Raw genomic sequence first — 22976 nt, forward strand, 5'->3', positions numbered from 1 at the left:
GACACCCATTGGTATTTACCTGTGCAAGGACACCCATTGGTATTTACCTGTGCAGGGACACCCATTGGTATTTATATGTGCAAGGACACCCATTGGTATTTATATGTGCAGGGACACCCATTGGTGTTTACCTGTGCAGGGACACCCGTTGGTGTTTACCTGTGCAGGGACACCCATTGGTATTTATTTACCTGTGCAGGGACACCCATTGGTGTTTACCTGTGCAGGGACACCCATTGGTATTTACCTGTGCAGGGACACCCATTGGTATTTATTTACCTGTGCAGGGACACCCATTGGTATTTATTTACATGTGCATGGACACCCATTGGTATTTACCTGTGCAGGGACACCCATTGGTATTTATTTACATGTGCATGGACACCCATTGGTATTTACCTGTGCAGGGACACCCATTGGTATTTATTTACCTGTGCAGGGACACCCATTGGTATTTACATGTGCATGGACACCCATTGGTATTTACCTGTGCAGGGACACCCATTGGTATTTATTTACATGTGCATGGACACCCATTGGTATTTACCTGTGCAGGGACACCCATTGGTATTTACCTGGGCAGGGACACCCATTGATATTTATTTACATGTGCAAGGACACCCATTGGTATTTATATGTGCAAGGACACCCATTGGTATTTACCTGTGCAGGGACACCCATTGGTGTTTATATGTGCAAGGACACCCATTGGTATTTAAGTTATTTACAAGTGCATGGACACCCATTTGTAGTTATTTACAAGTGCAGGGACACCCATTGGTATTTACAGGATTTAAAAAGGGGCTGCCTTTTCAAACCAGCTGCCTGCCTTCAGCACAGAGCAGCTGGAACATGAGCTCCTTACCTTTTAACTCTCTCCTCAACTTCACTGCTGAACAGTGGATCAACCTGGGCAGGAGCACACACAGAGTCAGTGGCACCGCAGCTCGTGTTTGAAACACCCAGAGAAATAGAGTTTAGCACATTTTAAATCTAAAATACTTTAAATGCTGAGCTTTAAATCATCCCACAGATGTGTTACTCAGTTGTGTCCAAGGCCTGGTGTGACACGTCCTGTGTGAGTGAGGGGCAGGGCACTGATGTGCCCAGGGACTGTCCCTGTACTCACTGAGTAAAAATGGGCTCCGGGGGCTCAGGAGGCAGCCTGGCTGCAGCTGGGACACTCACAGGGATGCTACTCACATGCTCTGGCAGAAAAACTTGATGGAAATCTAACAAACACAAAATTCTAATCCCCAGTAAATAATAAACACAAAGTTCTAATCCCCAGTAAATAATAAACACAAAATTCTAACCCCAGTAAATAACAAACAGTCGTGAGTAAAAAACCCAAAAGGAGGTCTGAGAGGAAGCTGAATGCTTTAAACAAAACTTTAAAGTTTTGTGGCCTTAACTTTTTTTTGAAGTTTCATAAGCTCCTATTCTTGGAATACGGAGCTGCTGAAAATTAGCTGCTGTTCCAGATTTCATTATAGGAATGAACAAAAGGAAAGCTGGAAGTGCAGACAAATGGTGAAAGTTTTACATAACACAGACCCCAATCCTGCAACATTACCTCAACTGCACCACCTGAGACAATCAGGCACAGAAAATCCAGGGAACAGAATACAATCTTATGGCAGCAAATAGATCATCTCATGGAGGTAAAGCAGAAAACAGAGAGGGGGCCTTTGTTCTTTCTCTTCTTAATTAATATACTCTTACTGAATGGGCTTTTATATTCACAATAAAAATTACATGCTTCATAGATGGTGGCACTGATTTTCTTAAGATTTTTGTGGTTTGAGAAGCAACCTGAATAAGAAGAGTACAGCTAAATACCAATAGAGCTGAGATGCATTTTTTCCTTTAGCAATATTTTAGTTCCATGAGAGAAATATGCTCTGAAGTGTTTTAAGGAGGTTCAGCCCTTGATCCAGCCTGTGCACTGCCACTGGGCTATTTCTGGCCTGTAAAGACATTAGCTTGTGAGAAAGTGAAGCAGAATTAGAAAGACGACTGAAATGTTTATAAATCCTCACTGAAGGCAGCAAGTGCATCATTTGATTCTGCAGCACAGGTTCATTACAACTGCTCTAGATTTGCCTTCCACACCAGTTCACTTCCACATCATTTTGTGTATTAGCGTGGAAAAAAGCCCAGATAAAACAAAAATGTAAAAACAGCTTTTAACAATAAAATCCTATGTCCCCAAATCTGCAAAGAATAAAGCTGAATGAGAAAATAGAGAAATTGTTCTTATTTGCCTACTGAGTGTCTATTTGTTTTTTATAAAGCAAATTGCCTGCAAGTTTTCAGGCTCGTGTGGAGATGAATCAGCGATGAGATGATACAGAGGGAACACATCACCCAGATGAGCCAGGGAGGCTTTTAGTCCCCTCCAAGCAGCAGAGAGTTTGTTTCACATGGCACAGCTGCCTCCTCAGAGCTTCTCCCTGCTTGAACCAGGGCTGCAGGCTGCCTTTGCCAGCCCTGTGCTGCAGGATCTATGTGGAGAACACTGATGTCCCTCTCAAAAACCCTGCAATTACTTGTGTAACTCCAGCACTAAGTTCCACAGGCAGCACACAGAGCAGAAGAACCAGGACAGAGGCAGAACTTTAGGATTTTCTGAGATGGGGATGCAGAAGAATCAGGACAGAGGCAGAACTTTGAGATTATTCTGAGATGGGGATGTACAAAACCCTCAGTTTATCCAGGTTTTGGTGCTCTGAGGTTCTGAATGGCCAAGGCGCTGGGCTGGGTTTGTGAGCTCCAGCCCTGTCCTTGCTGCTGGTGCCAGACAGAGGCTGAGCCTCATTTTATTGGTGTTAATTGTGTCTGAGCCCAGCAGTGGCTGCAAAGCCCAGCTGGAATGGAACAAGGACAGTGCTGCATGTGAGCAGAAGTGAGAACAGGGATCACAGCACTAAAATCCTCATTAGCAGTGCCTGTGGGAAAACATCTCCTGGACGGCAGCTGCTGCCTTTCAAAACATTTGATAGGCTCATTCCTAAGTTATTCCTGCTGGAATGGGCATTGCTAGTATTTGACTTACAAAAGCACACATTTTATCAGTTTGTGAGCGTCTAAAACCCCACAGGTGTAGCAGCAGTGGCCAAGAGTGGAATCCAAGCATTCTGCTGGTTTTTTCTGTTCAGAACTGCTCCCTGGGATGGAGTGAGGAGGAACAGGCTGGGCTGCCTCAGTGCCTGCTCTGGAAAAGCCTGGGAGCAGTGCAGGAACCCCTCCATGGGCAGTTCTGAACTGTGGAATTCTGGCCACCGAAACCCTGCCAAGCTCAGACCTGTTGGGAACAGCCTTTCCAAGGTCTGGGCTTGGAGCTTCTCATCTCCAACAGAAATCCTCAGAGCCAGGATCAGTTTGGAGGAGAGCTGAGGCACCTCAGATGAGGTAAATGGAAATATTTAGAAATAAAAATTACAGCTGCAACTTACTGCAGGTCCAATAATGCCCAGATAGACACTGGGATCCTTTCTGTGCCACTCTGAAACAGAAGAGGAACAACTGTTTTATTAATAAAAATTATTACTTTTTAATCAGTATAAATAGCTCCATGGTTAAAGAAGAATTAGACAAATATTGTATTGCTACTTAAAAGACTGAATGTGCACCAAATTCACACTCAGCCCTCACATTACTCCTCAGAATTCAAATATTAGCATATCTGAAAGTTAGTATTTAGCCTTTCTGCTTCATGCAATCTCTTCTGACTCAGGGGTTATTTAACTAAGCTCAGATATTAATTTTGAATCACTCAGGAGAACAATGCTCTGTATAATGCAGCGGTTCTTGCCACGAAGCCACAATCACTTGAATATTTTCCTGTGTCAAGGAACGTGTGGAAGCAACTGCAGCCATTACAATCATTACTCAGTGATATGCACAAGAGACATCTGCTGCTTTCTGAACCCAGAACAGAGCAGTGCAGCTCTCTGCAAGCTGCACTGCTCCTCAGCACCACAAGGCTCCAAGGGCTGTAAAAGTCACTTGAACGTGCAGGCTGAATTTGCAGCTCAGAACGCCTGAACCTCGTACAGACACAAACAGAGCCTGACAAATATTCATTCCCTTTTGTGCTCCCAGGAAACTTCAGCCTAGTCTGAGCACTGAGCCAGAACAATGGGTGGTAAAACTTGTTTGCAGCTTCAATGGCATTAATTAGCACACATGCAAATCAATGTAACAGCCACGGGACAGCAAGATAAAAAAGTGATTTTGAAGTAGACGATCTTTTCTTTTGTCTTCCATCAATATTGCATGTAACAGCAAAACAGTTTTCTCAGCAAGCAAAATCATCAAATATTGCTTTGATTTGAATGCTCTGTTATTCCCAGCAGGATGGAAAAGACGTGGCACAGAAATAATGTGTGGAACAGATCAATGGTTACATAAGAATTTCTTTTTTCAAATGTAAATATATGATGATGTTTCCTGCAATGAACAGAACAGCCCATGCCAAACTTACCAACATGAGAAGAATGCAGTGACAAACAGGAATGTTCAAATGGCCAGAGCTCACCTGAGAAAGCTTCCACCAGGTACAGGGGGTCCTTCACTCTGCGCAGCCCACACACCAGGAGGAACAGATGCACAGGGCCTGAGTCTACAGGGATGCCTGGAAAATGATGGTAAAAATCAGCCAGTGGGGCAGGGAAAAGCTGAACACTCCCAACTGCTCCATCAGTGAGCACAGACGGTGGTAAAGGCAGCAAAGAGTGGATCGTGAACAATTGTCATTATTCCTCCTGTTTCCTGCCCTGCATCAATCCTAGACTGAGGATGTGCATCACTTTATAGGGCACAGGGGTTCATTGCAGAGACAGGCAATGTGCAGGACTTGGAGAAAGCTCTGGTGCTGTTCTTGGAGCCCAGAGCCAGCTCTGGGCCCTGAGATGGACAGCTCCAGGTGGCTCTCAATGGTTTTACCCCTTAGGCTGAAGTTGGTGTTCCTGATCCCCAATCTAATCCTGCCCAGCACAACTGAGCCCATCTCCTGAGGCCACCATCTCCCCCTGATCCCATCATCTCCATCTCCCCCTGAGCCCATCATCTCCATCTCCCCCTGAGCCCATCATCTCCATCTCCTCCCGAGCCCATCATCTCCATCTCCTCCCGAGCCCATCATCTCCATCTCCTCCTGAGCCCCTCATCTCCATCTCCTCCTGAGCCCATCATCTCCATCTCCTCCTGAGCCCATCATCTCCATCTCCTCCCGAGCCCATCATCTCCATCTCCTCCTGAGCCCCTCATCTCCATCTCCTCCTGAGCCCATCTCCTGAGCCCCTCATCTCCATCTCCCCCTGAGTCCATCATCTCCATCTCCTCCCGAGCCCATCATCTCCATCTCCTCCTGAGCCTCTCATCTCCATCTCCTCCTGAGCCCATCATCTCCTCCTGAGCCCATCCTCTCCATCTCCTCCTGATCCCATCTCCATCTCCTGAGCCCATCATCTCCATCTCCTGCTGAGCCCATCATCTCCATCTCCCCCTGAGCCCATCATCTCCTCCCGAGCCCATCATCTCCATCTCCCCCTGATCCCATCATCTCCATCTCCCCCTGATCCCATCATCTCCATCTCCCCCTGATCCCATCATCTCCATCTCCTCCTGAGCCCATCATCTCCATCTCCTCCCGAGCCCATCATCTCCATCTCCCCCTGATCCCATCATCTCCATCTCCTGCTGAGCCCATCATCTCCATCTCCCCCTGAGCCCATCATCTCCTCCTGAGCCCATCATCTCCATCTCCTCCTGAGCCCATCATCTCCATCTCCCCCTGAGCCCATCATCTCCTCCTGAGCCCATCCTCTCCATCTCCTCCTGAGCCCATCATCTCCATCTCCTCCTGAGCCCATCATCTCCATCTCCCCCTGAGCCCATCATCTCCTCCTGAGCCCATCATCTCCATCTCCTCCTGAGCCCATCATCTCCATCTCCTCCTGAGCCCATCATCTCCATCTCCTCCTGAGCCCATCATCTCCATCTCCTCCTGAGCCCATCATCTCCATCTCCTCCTGAGCCCATCATCTCCATCTCCCCCTGAGCCCATCATCTCCATCTCCTCCCGAGCCCATCATCTCCATCTCCCCCTGAGCCCATCCTCTCCATCTCCTCCTGATCCCATCTCCATCTCCCCCTGCCCTGCTGCTGTCCCTGCAGAGGACAGGGCTCTGACACTGACACTCTACATTGGGCCATTACCAAAACCTGAACAGCAAAACACGAGCACAGGCAGCCAACACAAAGCCTGAATTGTCAACACTGAATAATTCCTGCAGCTTCAGCAGGGACATGGTTTTCCTAAGAAAGGCAGGAATAAGTACAAGTGTTATCTAAAGAGATTTTGGAAGTGTAGATTCATTTAACTCCATCCCTCCAGGTACTATCAAGAAAAAAAAATGCAGCAGTCATAGGTGCACAATAAAAATAAATGTATTACTGCAAATCTTTAATCTTACTGAAAGCTGCAGGCCTGGAAGTGAATGAGTAATACCAAGCATTGGCTTGCTCAGAGGTAAAGAAGAAGATTTAGAAATTAATTTTCCAGGGCCTGATTTCAAGTTCACTGTTGTTCTCTACAGACAACAACACCAAGCCCACGTTATTTAGGTTATTGGTCCATTTCTGGTTCTGTTCAGAAACAAAACCTAAGCCATGATGAGATGGTGAGGGAGAATAACCTGATTTTCTTTCCTGGTCACTTTGAACCACAGCAGGTCTTTTGAAAAGATTTCATTTATCCACCTGCTGAGCCCCTGACAGCACTGACTGCTGTCCTCAAAGAGGAAATCCATCAGTTCATGGCACCACCAGGAGCCCAGCCACCCTCCTTTCAGCAATCCCAAACGGATTTTTCAGACCCCAGATGTTCATTCCTGTGCCCTGTCACCCCACACAGCAGTTTGCTCCCCAAGGTGAGGGGCAGTGACTTCACCCCAAGTGCTCACACTGCCCTTCATTCACAGCCAGCAATGCTGGGGCTGCTGGTGTCCTGGTGAAGACAGGGTTAAATGAACCTGGAAACTTCCAGGGACGGGCTGCTAACGCAGGAAAAATTAGACTGCAAAATTCTCAATCAATTCTTCTCTCCCCTGTTTCTCATTATTTCTAACAGATCAGACAACAAAAAGCTCTGCACTTTCAGATCACTTTGGGAACTCAGTTTATTGCTGCTATCATACAGGTTTTACTACACTCAGCTGGATAAGTGCACAAACTTTTACTGTTCAGTTTTTCTTATGTGGGTCTCTCTTTCCAGCACAGCTCCAGGAAAATCTAATGCCTCTGTAAAACCCTGCCTGTGCCATGACAGCTTATGTAAACTTCTCAAGCTCAGACAACAGCCCTGCCACCAAGCAGAAATTACAGGAGAGCTGAAACCTCAAACTACAAAAGCATATAAATAAAACATATTGCGTGTTTTATTTGCTGCTGCAATAGGCATGTGATGACCCTGAGGTTCCACAGCACCATGGGAGCAGCTTTAAGCCCTGTTTGTTGGCTCAACAAAGATTTCTCAGTGTGTTAGTGCAGGCTTTGTTGGTTATCTGCATCCTCTCATCACATGATGTTTACTGGGGTCTGTCTCTCAGCCCCATTGAAAATCAAAGGCAGCTTTTCATCCTGCAGTGATGACTTCAGGCCTGTGATCAGAGCTGCTCTGCCCCAGCCTTGAGCTGCTGATCAGTCTCAGGTTTATCCTTTTCCTAAAGTGCCTTGTTATTTTCTGTCAGTCTGTCTCCAGCACGAGGCTGAACCTCCCCTGACCCTCCCAAGTCTAAAGATAGGGCTTCTAAAATTGCTAAACCCAGCCAGGCTGTGCTGCATAGAGAGCCCTGCAGTGCAAGGTCAGGGAAAACAGCCTGATCATCTGCTCTGGTCTCCAGGCTGACACAGGCAGCAAAACCTCTGCAACGGGCTGAGCTCCCAAAGAGCTGAACGTTCTGGGCTCCCAAAGAGAAGCTGCACTCTCACTGGGTTCAGCCTCCTGCTTTGGCTGCTGCTGCTCACAGACTCTCAGCCACACAAACAAACTGTGAACTGACTGTTAACCAAATTCAAATTTACTCTAAAAGCCTTTTTTGTGGGTTTAGCCAGTGAATGCTGACCAGCCAGCCCCTGGAGATTCTGCAGCCAGGACAGCAATAACCCCACACCATCACCTCTGCAGCTCCCGGGTCTGAGACTATGAAAAAATACCAATTCCAGGATATTTGTACTGAGATTGTACTGCACCCATCATAATAACAATAACAACAGCAAAACCCCTTCACAGCACTGCTTCCATTTGTGTCAGGCAATTGCTATTTACACTGGCACCCAAACTATCAAATGGAGTGCACACAAAGCTGGCATTCCCCAGTTTGGTTTAGCACCATTCGGATCTTGGGGCTGCACTTCTCCCACCACAAAGTGCATTAGGTGCCTCCTGCCACTCGCTTAAAGCCACCACTAAACTCCTTGTGAAGCCATTGCATTGATGAAAAGAGGCTGTTTGGGTATTGATGTCATATTTAAAGTGAGCAAACGTTTCCTCTGACTGACAACAACACCAGTACAGAGAATATTCACAGGAAGCCTGTTCTGTGCAGGGAGGTCTGGATCGTTCTGGAGAGCCTGTTTCAGTAGAGAGAGCAACCCGGCACCCTGAACACCCAGGGTGTTTCACAGAGATGCCTCAGATGAAATAAAACCTGCACTGCAGGCTGTGAGCTGAGCTGGGAATTCTGTCCTGGCAATCCTGAATGTGCCAAATGCTCAGGGGCTCTGCTGAAGACACAGGCAGGGGTTACCTGCAGAAATGTTTCTCCCAAAAATCATCCAGTGCCTTCAGGCATGGAATAGAACTTCATGAAAAAAATATTAAAAAAAAAAACCCTCACAAATGCCATGAGCTGAAGGAGACTGGGCAGCTTCATCTGCATTGAAGCTCAGGGTCTTTTTACATTGTGCACATTGTGCAAGCCCACACTGCCAAAATCACATCCTCCTGAGCAAAACTGCCTCCTGCTGCTGAGGGTTTGCTTCTGACTGCTCCAGGTTTAGTGGAATTTCAAACACTTTGGAACTGCAAATGCCCAGAACAAAGCAATTCACTGGGAGCTCCTAATTAGTCCCTGGAAAGCCAAAGGTACAGCCAGAAAGCCTGAGCCCATGTGCAGTGTTAAAAGAAGTGGAAATTGTGGGCTGCCACCAGAGATGGACACAGGCACCAGGCAGAGGAGATAAATCAGATGAAACAGTCATAAAAACAATACTGAATAATCTGATGCCAGTTTCCAAGTTATTATTTAATAAGGCACAGATGTTAGAGTCACATTTTAGTTTGCTTTTCATGTACATTATGAATTATTTTGCACTTTTGCATTAGCACACATTAGGCAAAAAAACTGTCTCTAATACATTAGAAATTCACTTTAGGGGGAGCTTCCCCCTCCTCAATCTGTTGACTGCTCATTTAATCACAAAATGGTTGGACAAGAGATCAAATCAACACTGAGGCTGTGCTAGCAAGTGACAAATCATTTCACTCCAGACAATCATTAATCCTGGGGGCACTGTGATTCACTGAGAACAAAATAACCTCACAATGCTCAGCTCCAAGCTGCCCCTGGCTCTGGGAGATGGCTCCCATCCCCTGAAGGGACAAAGCCACAGGGGAGGATTCACCTGCAGCACGAGGAGCAGCAGAGATCAGCAGATGGATGTAAAACTGAAACGTTTCCACCAGGCTGAACTGCCTATGAATCACCCTTTGGGGAAAGATGGAGTGATCAAAGATTGCCACCATGGGGTGATTCAGGATTAGGGCCCTGCCTCACCTGGCCCTGGTCAGGTGAGAGCAGAGCAGAGGCAGCTCCAGCCCAAACAAACAAACAAACAAACAAACACCAGCACTCCCTCCTCCTCCAGCCCCACCAAACACCAGCATTCATTTCTGTCTGCACGGCTGCAGGCAGCCCAGGCTGGACAGAACAAAGGCTGGGACAGAACAAAGCTCAGGGATTTGTGCTGTGCTCCCCATGGACCAGCCCAGCCCTGCCCAGAGCACAAATCCAGAGCTCTCTGGCTGCTGGGCGGCCCAGACTCATCTCATGGATGTTCTGCCATTTCCCATAGAATTAAGGCACTTTGTGACATGATCAGTTATTATTATTAGCTCTGATTCTAAGTTTATTTCATCCTTGACACGTATTAGGAAGGTGTCAAGGGATTAGGAATAAACCTATTAGGGATAAACACAGTAAACAAAGGGAAAAGGAGTTTTACCTGCATTTTGTAGAAATTGGTACCAGTCAAATGTTTCACTGGGTGTAGCCTTGATTCCTGTGTAAAAAAAGGAGATCCCATGTCAAATGTCCCCTGCATGGCTGAGCTGTGGCTCCCGAAGGCTTTGGGAAGTCCAATAAAGCAATTATTTCTGCAGGCACCCTGAACCCCCCTCACCAGCAATGCCAGGCTGTGCATTAGGAAATTTCCTTCAGTGGGAAATGCTGCACAATCCCCCAGTGCTGGGACCTTCCAGCAACACAGCCCTGCTGAATCTGCCCTGTAAAACTACACCTGGGACAGCATCACCCGAGGGGGGACATCATTCCAGAACAGATCCAGGGCAGCTGCGACACAGAGCCCTCAACACAGAAGGAAATAAATCACATTTATACACAACTTTAATATTAATCTGTCCTGAATATTAATGAATGTGCTTTTCCTTATGTTAAAGATTAATTATTTTAACAATGAAACTATTTTATTAATTTATTTAATCGCTTATTTAACTATTACCTCCCAAGAGACTTCAATATAAACTAAACATGGGCTAAACAGACTTCACAATGAGCAGTTTCAACAGCACAGCCTGGAAAAGGATGTTACTTTCTTTGAAAGCGAAATACACAAAGTGGAATGAGTTTTGGAATCCACAGAGAGATGTTTTTAATTAAATAAATTAGGAAATGAAGCCATCACACGTAAATACTGAGCTGTGCTCCCTGGACTGCCAGTGGTGCACTCGGCTCTCACTGGGCTGGAACTCACCTGGAGCATTTTAAGGAATTTGGGGCTCCAGGAAAGAATTCCCCACCCTCAAACCTTCTGCAGCCTTGGAGAGGCTCAGAGCTGCCCCAGGGTCAGCTGCCCTTTGGGATTCCTGCTGGAGGGGAGCTGGGAGAGCGCCCACAGAGCACCCAGAGAGGGGAAACTGAGGCACAGAGACCGAAATTGTGCCCAATTGATGGCAGAGGCAGAAAGCTCAAATTAGGGAGGTCAGCAGCTCAGCTCAGCTCAGCCCACGGGTCAGGGCAGGAAGGCAGGTACATCACAAACCACAGACAGGGAATCCTTCATCAGCATCTCAAAGCTCTCACCTTGGCTTTGGACATAAATTTTCTTCCGAGCATCTGGCTTTAAAGAGAAGGAGAAGAAAAAAGCTTTCAGAGTTCAACATTAAAATATCTGTTCAATCCTCAAAAAAACCCCTCGCTTAAGAGCAACAAAACACATGTCAGTGTGATTTTCTTCTGACTACTGAAAATCAAAACTATTAGATACATTTAGTAACTCCAAAAGCCAACAATGTAATTTATATTTACTCTGTCCATTTACAGTATCAATGAATCAATTTTGCAATAAACGCAATTACCAAGTTAGTACAAATATATATTTTTTAGTTTGTCTCTGTATCCTCTCTTATGATCATTACCCTGTTTTTCTGGAATAAAACAAACTTCAACCGTCTAGCTGAAAATCAGCACTAGTTCCCAAAAACCTGTTGGTCTTGGAAGACTGGTTTTGAAAATCCAGTTTATATTTATCTATAATACAATTTATAAACATCTCAGTTTCAGAAACTGCTGTCAAATATAAAGACTTGCCTAGACTGGAAAACTGGTGCCTGGTGGTTATTGCAGAACATTCACAAATAAAAATTACAAAATAAATTACCTTAAAATAGCTGTAGTAAAAGAGGTAATTATTACACTTCCAAAATCACTCCTGAAGCGCTGTTATTTAATTTAGGTGATTAAAGAAGCAATTTCCTATTTCAATATCTTTCTATAACTCCAACTGTGGATTTGTGGAATAATTTTTTTTTTAGTGAAAAGAAAATCAGTTCAGAAAGAAACTTCAATTCTTGAACCAGTCAGCTCAGGAAATAGGAAGCCACAGAAGTAATTTTTTTTTTAATTGCAGAGATTTTGGTTTTCCCTGTTGTTCCTTGGTGGCTGCCCCTCAGTCCCCTGCCCAGGCTCTGCAGTTACTAAAAATGAACTGGGAAAAGAAACTGGAAGAAAAGAGGTCACTAAAAAAGTCATCTCCAAGCAGCTCACAGATGGGGAGGGGGCGGTTTCTGAGAATCAGGGTGAGCAATGTCACCAAAATTACACAAAAAAGCAGCAAATCCACATGGGAATGAAGTGGGGGAGAAAGAAACAGCTCTGTGCTACCTGGGGATATTCCATGGACTTCATCTTCCCTGAGCTTTTGTGTTCAAAGGATTTAAAATAATAAAAATAGTTCAACACATCATCACATCATTTTATTACCTAACAGTGGACCTTCTCTGACTAACATTTTGAATTTCCCAGCATGATAAAAATGACAAAATGATAAAAAACCCCTGCAAGCAATGGGACAGCACTGCCAACCCCAGAACTGAACTCTGCAGGAAAAGGGAGCAAAACAGAGAAAACCAGGAAAAAGGAGGTGGGAAAAGCAGGGGGCAGCACCTGAAAACACCAAGTTAAGAGAGAATTTCAAGTTCAGCATCCTCGTTCCTGCCCTGCAGGACCCCAGAGGGCTCAGGGAGCAGAAACAGCCCTGGAGGTTCTGAGAGCACTGGGACAGGGCTCAGGGATGCATTCACTCTTTATAGATCAATTTTCTCTCGTGCTTTATTTTAAATGGGCCTGAGGAGAATGGGAAATGAAATGGAATGCTAATAAAAGTGGCTTAGGTAATTCTTCTGCACCAGTTTTATGCTCCTGAAGTAAAAATCTGACCACGGGCACGAGATCTTTTATGGCATTTCAAACTCACCTGGAATGCAGATCATTGCAAGGGCTGGACTACACACTTCAGAATTAAGGTAATTTATGCAGTGAAATGAAGAGAGTGTGTTGGAAGGGACAGCCTTTGACAGTGCAAGTGCTGACATGTTTGTGATGCACATTCTTGGGTGATATCCCAGCTAATGAAGCCCCATTGGAGGAGCAGTGTGAGCTCACATGTAAATACCATGAATATCATGAAAATCATCAATAGGAGCTGCGGGTGCAAGGATGTGCTCATGCTCCAGCTGGAATTCAGGTCAGGATCAGAGCATTTCAGGCACAGGCAGCAGCTGGATTTGGATTTCAGTTCAGGATGGGACAGATCTGCCTCCAGTCCCTGCCTGCCCCAGACCCAAACCCTGCATCACTCTCACAGGCCCCCATACAAAAGTGTTTAGGTAAAATCAAAGCCTGGTACCCAAAAGCATTTGAGGTGCTGATTCTGGAACTATTTCAAAGCTCAGTTTGGTTTCCTCTCCTTACACTCTGTTACTTTTGTCCTTTTCTTGCTTAATATCCCTGACAGAAGCTGTGCCCTTTCCCTTTTACCCATCATGAAGTTCATTGTCGTAACTATTAAAACCAAATCACATTTGTAAAATAAAATACCAAATCCCATGTCTGCTCATGTATCCTTTCAATAAAAACAGATTTTAAAAATCAATTAATGCTGGAATAAGGCATTGTATACCCTGCACTCTCAGTGATTATTTTTGAGCCAAGAGTGCATTAATGGTTGTCCTATGATGCAAATTGGAACTGAAGAGGTGCCCAGCACTTTGTTCCAAGTTCTTGCATTAATAGTTCAGCCTCAGCTGGTGTTTCCAACACCTCCTGCAGGAGGGAGCTCCTGCCTTGCTGCTCCCATCCCCAACGGCTCCTGCTCACCCCTCACTGGTCTGCTGATCAGCACACAGAAAAATCACCTCTAATTTACCTCTGCAGCTCCCCTTAAGAGGTTCATTCTGTTCCCAGAGTTGACCAAACAAGTATTTTCAAATTATACCTCCAAATTCTTTGTTGTAACTAATGCTGTCAGGAGGAGTTTTAAAGTTTAGTAAATGATGCCAAAAGAAACAATTTGGCATCAGGAGAGACTGGGTAACAACAGATGATTTGTTTTAAATGTTACAGAAACACTTCCTGAGCTGCTCCACACTCTCTGCTAATCCTGAAGAGCTTTTAATGCCAGACCCCTCTGACTGCACATCAACATGAAATGCTCTCTCTGAAAGGACAGCAGGGCTGGGAACAATGCAGATTATTGCAATTCTCTGCATATTTAGGGCACATTTAGAGCATGCATATCTGCTAATACAGTAAGCACTGCCACCACACCAACATACCCACTCTGCTGCTGCCAGCTCCTTCATTTCCACCGTGAAAGCCACTGCAAACCTGGTTAAGGGGACAAAAATAGTTGGGATCATCTGCTTAAAGTGTTTAAACATTAAAAAAAGTACTTCAGAAAAAAACCTTGATAAGAACTAAGATCAGAGGCTTACAAAGCTGATCCCAGCTGAAAGACAAAAGCAGGCTTTGCACTTGCTCCAGCAGCAAATTTGGTTAAACCAGCAGCAGTTCCTCAGGCTATCCACTTGTTCCAGCAGCAAATTGTGGTTAAAGCAGCAGCAAATCCTGGTTAAACCAGCAGCAAACCCTGGTTAAAGCAGCAGCAAGCCATGGTTAAAGCAGCAGCAAGCCATGGTTAAAGCAGCAGCAGCTCCTCAGGCTTTGCACTTGTTCCAGCACAAAACCCTGGTTAAACCAGCAGCAAACCCTGGCTAAACCAGCACAAAACCCTGGTTAAACCAGCACAAAACCCTGGCTAAAGCAGCAGCAGCTCCTCAGGCTTTCCTGGGAAGGTGAAGTGGGGATTCCTCAAAGAGAACCCCAAACAAGGGCACAGCTGCCAGCTTGCCCAAATGAATGCACACAGCAGCAGCAGGATTCCCATAAATGCTGAACCAGAACTCCTGCTTTTGCTTGGTGAAACAAGAAACAAACCTTATTCCCCTACGTGTGTTCTGTGGGATCTGCTTTGTGGCCCTGCAATGAATTTCACACCACAAGCTGCCAGCTTGGAGGGTATTAAAGCCCCTGCAAACGCTGCCTTTGTCAAGCTGCACATGCTCCCTCCCCAGATCGTGCAATTATCCTTTCAATACATCACATTAACAAGCATAAAAAGATGTCACTTCTAAGTCTACAAAATACTGCTCAATAGGAAAAAAAATACCCCAGAGGGGTACAAGCACCATTTAGAGGGATTTGATTAAAAATGAAACACTCATAAGGCCAGACAGTGTTCAATAGTTTGTTTTATGGAATGTGCTGGGATATTGTACTGGACAAGTAATCTACAATTCATGATGCTTTCTGCTTAGAACCCTGCAATCAATAAAGAAAAAAAATCAATGTTTCTTTTAATAACCATGCAATGAATAACAGCAGTGATGCTACTGGAGACGAGGCACATTCAGAATAACTTCTGGAAAACTGAGATGCTTTTCCTCTAGTAGAGAAAATATTGTAAACTGCACAGGGATGTCATAATACATTTTGAAAGATCATAGATAATTCAAGCTGTTAAGGTATACTTCAGGTTCCCAACTCAATAGCATTAAAAAACATTCAGTAAAGCAGATTTTGTACTAGCTGTATTTGTGACAGATGATATTTTAAACAGAGATGGATCAAATGGACACACTCAGAGATTGTTTTTATGTATTTCTCATTTTGCACAGTGCTGAAATCCATCTGGCACATTAGATATCTTTTTCCTTTCCTCCAGACCGGTTTAAAGAACAACTTCTGATTATTTGATAACAAAAGCAAACAAGTACATAAATTTTTTCCTGAGTGGAACCTTAAGTTGCTCTCAGCTCCAAGCCACGCTGAGGCACAGGAACGTGCCCTAATGATTTTCCAATGAGTGTGATTAAGTGCTGTCTTTAAAATCTGTTTGCTTACCACATTTTATGGGGGATTACAGACAGAGCAGCACATCTCTGCGGGTGCTGAGCGAGGCAATAACAGCTGGGAAATGGAGAGGGAGCAGCAAGGACAGAGCAGGGGAGAGGAGCTGGGGCAGATCCTGCCTGGCCCAAACCCATCCTGCTCTGCTCTGAACCAAAACAGGTCTCCTCCCCCAGCAGGGCCATGAGCAAACACTGCTGAAGTCAACAAACCTTTGGATCAGTCAGGAGAAAACTGCTTTCCTGGGGATGTTGAAACTATGAAACGCGCTCAAAAGTCTCCTCAGTTTTTAGTAATTTCCTCTGGTTTAGGATCAGTTCTTGTGCTCTACATTTGATGACTACACTGGCACAGCACCAGAACTTTCCAGACTTTAAAACATCTGAAAATGCTCCCTTGTCATTTCCCCTAAAACCTGAGAGAATTTGCTTAAAGACTTTTTCAATCTCTGCTTCTTTGCTCATGGGCCCAGGGAAAGGATCAAATTTCAAAGGATCAAAAAGCAGAAAAAAAAAAAAAATTAAAAAAATCTGTTTGTCTCAGAGGGATCCACTTTTCAACCTGCGCACAAGCTGTGTGTGAGGAGCAGGGAAATCCCAAACAAACAGGCTGCACTTTCTGATCAAACTGTCCCCCTCCACCACTGAATCACAGACACAGGTAAAGGTCACCAGGATTTCAGCATTCCAGGGTTTTCTGCTGGCCTCCACACCTTCCAGTGCTTCCAAGTGTGTGGGGAAACTTCCTAAAGATCTGCCCCACAAAATGCAATTTCCTGTCAGAAACCTCCCACCCTGCCCTCACCTGGCTCTCTCCAGCACTGCTCCCATCACCTGGCGTTTCTCTTTGCATTTCATGTCTTCATTGACATCTGTCCCTCCAAAGATGACCCCAAAGGGAATTCTGCTCCCTGCAAAGCAATCAGAAGGCGGCCAATATTTAATGACCAGAGTGAAAAAGGGCATTGATAGCACTGAATCACCCATCTGAGCAAAAATCTCTGAAAAGGAAACTGGAATTTTAATTTTTTTAGCACTGTAACCCCACACACAATAACTGCACTTTCACAGGACATCAAACCAAATGGGAAACAAAGTTTGTTGATAAAGACAGAAAATGTACCATAGATTTCAATTTGTATTTGAAAGTTAAGTGAGCTGTAAGATCAGGATTTATTAGCATTGCTAATTTCCTCATTACTAAATGAGAGAGCAAGCAAAAAGAACGAAAGACTAATTACCATTCTGGCTACTTGGAGAATTTCCTTGGCATTTGTTGATATTACACTCTAACGTTTGCAGGTGGAGGGAATTGATGTGCTCTATCAAAGCACCACTGCCTCTAATCTTCCAGAGACAGACTGTCTGTAACACCATATCAAATATGCACTGCCTCTGTCATGAAGTAAAAAGTGAATAATTATGATGCCATCTATTGGGTGTGCTGATCCTGTAAACAGAATTTGCAGGATGAGGCCAAGCAGATCAATAGTGTGGCAGCAATGGTAGTGCAATCACTAAATTTCTAAATGTCCCAGGAGCCAGGAATGTTCTCTGGATCCCTTTTTTGTCCCAAAGTCTGCAATAACCTTTACACTTTGACTGTCATAATCTCAGAAACCTTACTATTACAGTCCTACTCTGCAGAGATTTTTGGTTTATTTCTCTTTCAGTCACTGCAGATACTTTTAGAACAGTGTAACTGATAATAATCAATTAATCAGTGTAACTGATGTATTGAAACTCCTTTTGTAAAGCATCAGGCTTTTAGGTCACTTGGGACTTCGAAAAGGCAACAGCAACACCATTTGGGCATTGCCATGCAAGTTAAACTCCAGTAAAACTGTACTCCAATAAACACTAAATTTCAGCTTTATCTCCTGTTCCTCAGCAAAAATCCCCAAAAAACCCAAAAAAGATGGTGCTCAGACTTTCAACATGCTTCCTCCAAAACAATTCAAGGTCTTGTCAAAAAACCAATCATCTCTATGTTCCAACAAGCCTTAATTCATAAGTGAGCACAGCTCATTTTACATTATTTTACATTTTACATTTATTTTTTGTGTTTGTATTTCAGTCCCTGCTGAAACCGGAGCCCCTCTGGAGCAGAAGCAGCCCAGCAGAGCAAACTCAGAAATTCAGGCTGTCTGCACACCCCCAGAACAGAGTGGGGGCACTGCTGAAATCCAAACCAAGCCCAGAGATCAGTGGAAGGTGCAGTTCTGTGCCTTCGGACAGATTCCTGTAACTCAGGGTGCTCTCAGCTGAGGATGCACAAACTGCAATTTCAGCAGGTGAAATTACTGTCTGTAATTCTCAGAGCCAGTGCTCCCAGTCTATCATTAGTGGCAGGCTAAAATTTTGTTCTCCGTGGCTAAAGAAAATAGAAAATTTTATTATTTGTCTGATAACATCCTGTCTCCTGTAGCCTGGCTGACAGGAATGTTATTTCACGTTGAAAAACCCTGACTCGTTTTTGAGCAGAAAAATGAAATTATCCTCCCTGCTTCCTTCCATTTGAGCCCAGCTCTCCTTAGCCAAGCCATTGTCCTCTGAAAGAACACATTTACTGAAAGGACCTAATGTTAATGTAATGCTCTCATCCTGATGTAGTTAAAGCACTTAATCACCAAGAGCACCATGACGTTTAAAAGGACATTTATTTAGTTCTCTCTCTATCAGATCTCCCATTGAGAGGGATTTTTAGCATTTCTGAACGTTTGCTGAAATGGATAAACAGAGAGAGGATATTCTGTGTGGGTTTGCACATTTACAGCCATGTGTAGCAGCTAGGATTCATTCTCTTCCCTTGCAGGACTTTTTGGGAGGTGTTTTTATTGCAGAGCAGGAGGAGGATTACCTTGCAGCAGTCTGCCTCCTTTGTAGAGGTGAATGGCCAGGGCTGCATCAAACTTGTCCGAGGAGGTCAGGTTTGCTATTTCAGCTGCACTTCCATACATGAAAGCATCTTTAAGAACACAGGTGTGACCTGCAGCCTCTAGATGATTCCTTCATTATTGGGACAAACAGAAAGAGAATAAAGAAGTCACTGTTAATGTCATAGGCACACCAGTGTAGGAAACAAACTTAATCAAAACGTTTTTCCTCCAACTTTGCTCTTTCAACTTTATGTCTTTTTTGTTCAAGCAGATATCAACCAGGAGCTTCTTCACAAGGCTGGTTTTCTTTGCCTGGAAGATATTTGTTATCTTCACCACTGTGAAGCCACAGGCACCTTCCAGCAAGGTAACGCTGCCTGGGCCAAGCACAATCACCACAAAAATCAGAAAAAATGAAGCACGGTCAGGACCTTCCTGACTCAACTTATTATTCTGAAATAATCCCTCCTTTTGAAGGGAGGTGTCAGAATTCTGGTGTCAGAATTCTTGTGTCAGGCCTTGCTCTCAGAGATTCTCAGCTCCTTGTTCTGCAGAAAGGACACCAGGTGAAGAAAGCACAAACATGTCCAGCTGGTCAATGCTACCAAAAACACAGAACGTCAAAAATGAATGCATCAAGAGAGCCAGAGAGTTGAACTGTGTTTGTTGGTGGGTTTAATTGCTTCTTGTCTCAGCTCACCATTTATAAACCAGGCAAAGGATTATTGAAATATAAGCAGAAAAAACTACACAAAAGTAATGACACAAATATTCAAGTATAAGCAAAAAAAACTACACAAAAGTAATGACACAAACACCTTCACAACCTGCTTTAAAATCTCAATTGACTGCCTGCATCATGTCAGCTTTCATCTCCTGATTACTGCACAGCCTCCCCAGAAATGCGATTTTCTGTGATTCTCTGTCCTGCAGAAGTTAGTCACTCCTGCAGAAATTGGTGCTAAGAGTGCTGTAAAATGTCTGGGGGCCTTGGAGGGAATGTGCCAGCCCTGACTGTGTCAGACAGAGCTGCACTGGCACCACACATGGTGCTGGGTTCCCTCCTCAGCCCCCAAAGAAACGCCTTTCGTTCCGCTGTTCCAAACCAGACCAATAAATCATGACAACTGCTAACAAACAATGAAACACAGCCACATTTTAAGCTCCTTATTGACACTGCTGAGCCACTCTCAGCACCAGCTGCCCCACGAGCTGGTTCCAAGTACCTGCCCTGCCTTGCACAGGCTCTCCATCCACATCCCAATAACGCTGCCCCAATCTCCCAGGCATTCCTCGGGATGCTGCTGCGAGCATTCCATCATTTCACAGGTGCTCGTTAAATGGTCTAAGAGGGGTTTTTCCCATCAGCACTCCAATTAACATAAATCACTATCGTGTACAAGCAATATGTTTGCATATTACCATTAATTTGAAAATAACTCTCTCAGGACAGCGGGAATCGAGAAACTCAGCCAGGAATTCCAATCAGAAGTGGTTTTTTTTTTAAATATACTAGGGATGACTAGTTCTCCTCCACACATTCCACAGCTCCACATCTCCCTGGGGAATGGCAGCTGTTCTGCAGTAAATAGAGAGGGATTCCCCAAGTGTTCCAAGGCTCAGAGATTGTGCATTACCTCTACAGCTTCAAAATTATTTTTTTACACATTTTTACTCTACTCAGGAGCACGTAAAAAATTTGCATACATCTTTAGAAGGAAAAATAAGCAAATATTCCCAGAATAATTCAAATTCCCAGATTTAAACAGGCCCTGATCCCCTGAACATTCCACTGAGTTTGACATCATTAATCACAAGTTTCAAATGATGCATCTATGGAAATACACGAGTGTAGAAGCTGAGTTATTGGGTAGTATTTAAGTGCTGAAATTTACAGCGTTATTTTCATATTTTCTAAATGGCTTTTCATCTTTATAGCCAAAAAAAGCAGGGTGATTTTCACACATATGCTGTTACCAAGGAACATGACTGGGGAGTGCTGCAGTTATTGCAGGGATTTTTTTGGAAGACAGATCTGTGTGTGAAGTCACAGATGTCCCTGAACGAGGCCCAGGCACAGGAGACACGTCATCCATATCTCTTCTCCTCCTGGCAAATTCACATTATTTTGCCATTTCATCAACAAATACTTGGTGAATGAGAAACAAAAATTAACCCAGCTCCTGCTGTCTGGGGATCAAATGCAACACTGGAAATGCCAAATCCCAAGGCTACATTTTCTCTCTATCATGGTTCTTAACAGAGGAGATAAATCCCCAAGAGTCTTAGCAAACCCTGAATGTTGCTTGGAGCTAGAAATTGCCTTGCCCATTCTCCCCTTCTGCTGAAACTGCCATGGAAGCCAGTGCCATGACTTGGGGAAATAATATTTCTAAAGTGGAGCTGAGCTGTCAGATCCCAGATTTGGGGTGTTTTTCTAGGCAGAAAGCATCAGGGAGAACTCCAGCCATTCAGTAAATGTGACAGAGCATTTTCAGAAGTACATTACACTGATATTTATACACACCTGAGTATTGGACAAAGTATTTCCCAGTCCCCCTCATTTTAGCATTCAGGAAATTAATTTCTCTTTGTTTGGTACATTTGTAAAATTCGTTGGAAATCACAAAGCTTATAAGCAAAGCTTTCAGTGTGTTCTCTGGATCTACACTGTGTGCAAAGATCCTGCTAAAAGCTACAAGCCTTTCCTGACACATTTTCACTTTGAGATTTCTATAAAAAAACATTTTTCTCTAACACATCTGTGAAATACCAAGCGATGTTTTACAATGTTTAAATTTTTATTCCCTACATAATTGATTACTGCTTCTCACTCCTCCTGGCTAGCAGTCTCCCTCCTCCAGCATGAATCTGCAGTTCACAGGTTTGCATATCAGAAAACAGTTTTAGAGTTCAAACACAGCCTGGCTGATGAGAAGGCACAGGAGTTAAAAGTGTGCTTATTTCTAAGGTATTATGGTCGTGAAACTTGCTCTGTTTTCTGTGACGTCTTCCTCTCAGAAACATCTACCTTCTAAATTTCAACTGATATTTAATGGAATTACTTGCAGACAAAGAATGTTTGATTTCCAAAAAGTTCCTGGTAGGTGGATACACTGCCACTTCTTGAATGGCACAAAATAGGCTTCATCCAAAAAATATTAATTATCTCTTTCCCTCAGCTGTCTGCTCTGCACAGCAGCTGTGCACCAACTCCTGTTAAATGTACATGGCACAATTCAGAGCTTGTTGAGGGAGCAGAGCCATTCCACTGCCTTCAGAAACTTGGCCAGACCTGAACACTCACAATTCCCACTGAGGCTCATCAAGTTACACGAGCTGAAACCCTGCCCGATCTCCTGTTTTCTTTGTAAACGATCTTATTTTTTCAGAATTGTTAAAACAACATGTCCTTCATTTCCCTCTCAAACCTCTCCTTGAAGCAACACAGACAAATTGCACTGGCATGAGCGAACCATGAATAAAGTTCACTGTGAACCACAGAAACTGAAAACGTGAGTGAGGATGGGGACCAGCTCGTCCTGTCTGTGCGCTCTGAACTCAGTAACTGAGCTTGGCAAGGACCAGAGAGCTCTGCAAGGCTTGAACCCTTGTTACACACAGTTCCTGCAGTGCACACCATGGTGGCACCAAGGGCAGCCCCTGTAAATGATGGATCTCCTGCTAAGGTGCAAAGAACACCTGTCCTGGGTTCCTGCTTTGGGGATGGCCACGCAGGGCCAGCAGGGATGTCCCAGCCTGAGCAGGAAGGTCCCAACCTGAGCAGAGCCATCAGGGATGTCACAACAAGGATGTCCCAGCCTGAGCAGGGATGTCCCAACCTGGGCAGAGCCATCAGGGATGTCCCAGCCTGAGCAGGGATTTCCCAACCTGAGCAGGGATGTCCCAGCCTGAGCAGGGATGTCCCAGCCTGAGCAGGGATGTCCCAGCCTGGGCAGAGCCATCAGGGATGTCCCAGCCTGAGCAGGGATGTCCCAGCCTGAGCAGGGATGTCCCAGCCTGGGCAGGAAGGTCCCAGCCTG

General features: G+C 44.6%; 1 protein-coding gene across 1 annotated transcript in view; it reads right to left on the bottom strand.

The window, feature by feature from the left end:
* The window catches only part of GLT1D1 (glycosyltransferase 1 domain containing 1), a 36795-nt gene that overhangs the window by 10499 nt on the left and 3320 nt on the right, over nucleotides 1-22976 (bottom strand). Inside the window, exons 2-9 of the mRNA XM_058037222.1 lie at nucleotides 18915-19063; nucleotides 16860-16965; nucleotides 14423-14474; nucleotides 11391-11427; nucleotides 10294-10350; nucleotides 4544-4639; nucleotides 3459-3508; nucleotides 866-909 (exon numbers count right to left, since the gene is read on the bottom strand). Coding sequence (XP_057893205.1) covers nucleotides 866-909; nucleotides 3459-3508; nucleotides 4544-4639; nucleotides 10294-10350; nucleotides 11391-11427; nucleotides 14423-14474; nucleotides 16860-16965; nucleotides 18915-19063 — 591 coding nt within the window. The remainder of the gene's footprint in view (nucleotides 1-865; nucleotides 910-3458; nucleotides 3509-4543; nucleotides 4640-10293; nucleotides 10351-11390; nucleotides 11428-14422; nucleotides 14475-16859; nucleotides 16966-18914; nucleotides 19064-22976) is intronic.

The sequence above is a fragment of the Melospiza georgiana genome, chromosome 18 (genome assembly GCF_028018845.1).
Source record: "Melospiza georgiana isolate bMelGeo1 chromosome 18, bMelGeo1.pri, whole genome shotgun sequence".
Classification (NCBI taxonomy): Eukaryota; Metazoa; Chordata; class Aves; order Passeriformes; family Passerellidae; genus Melospiza; species Melospiza georgiana.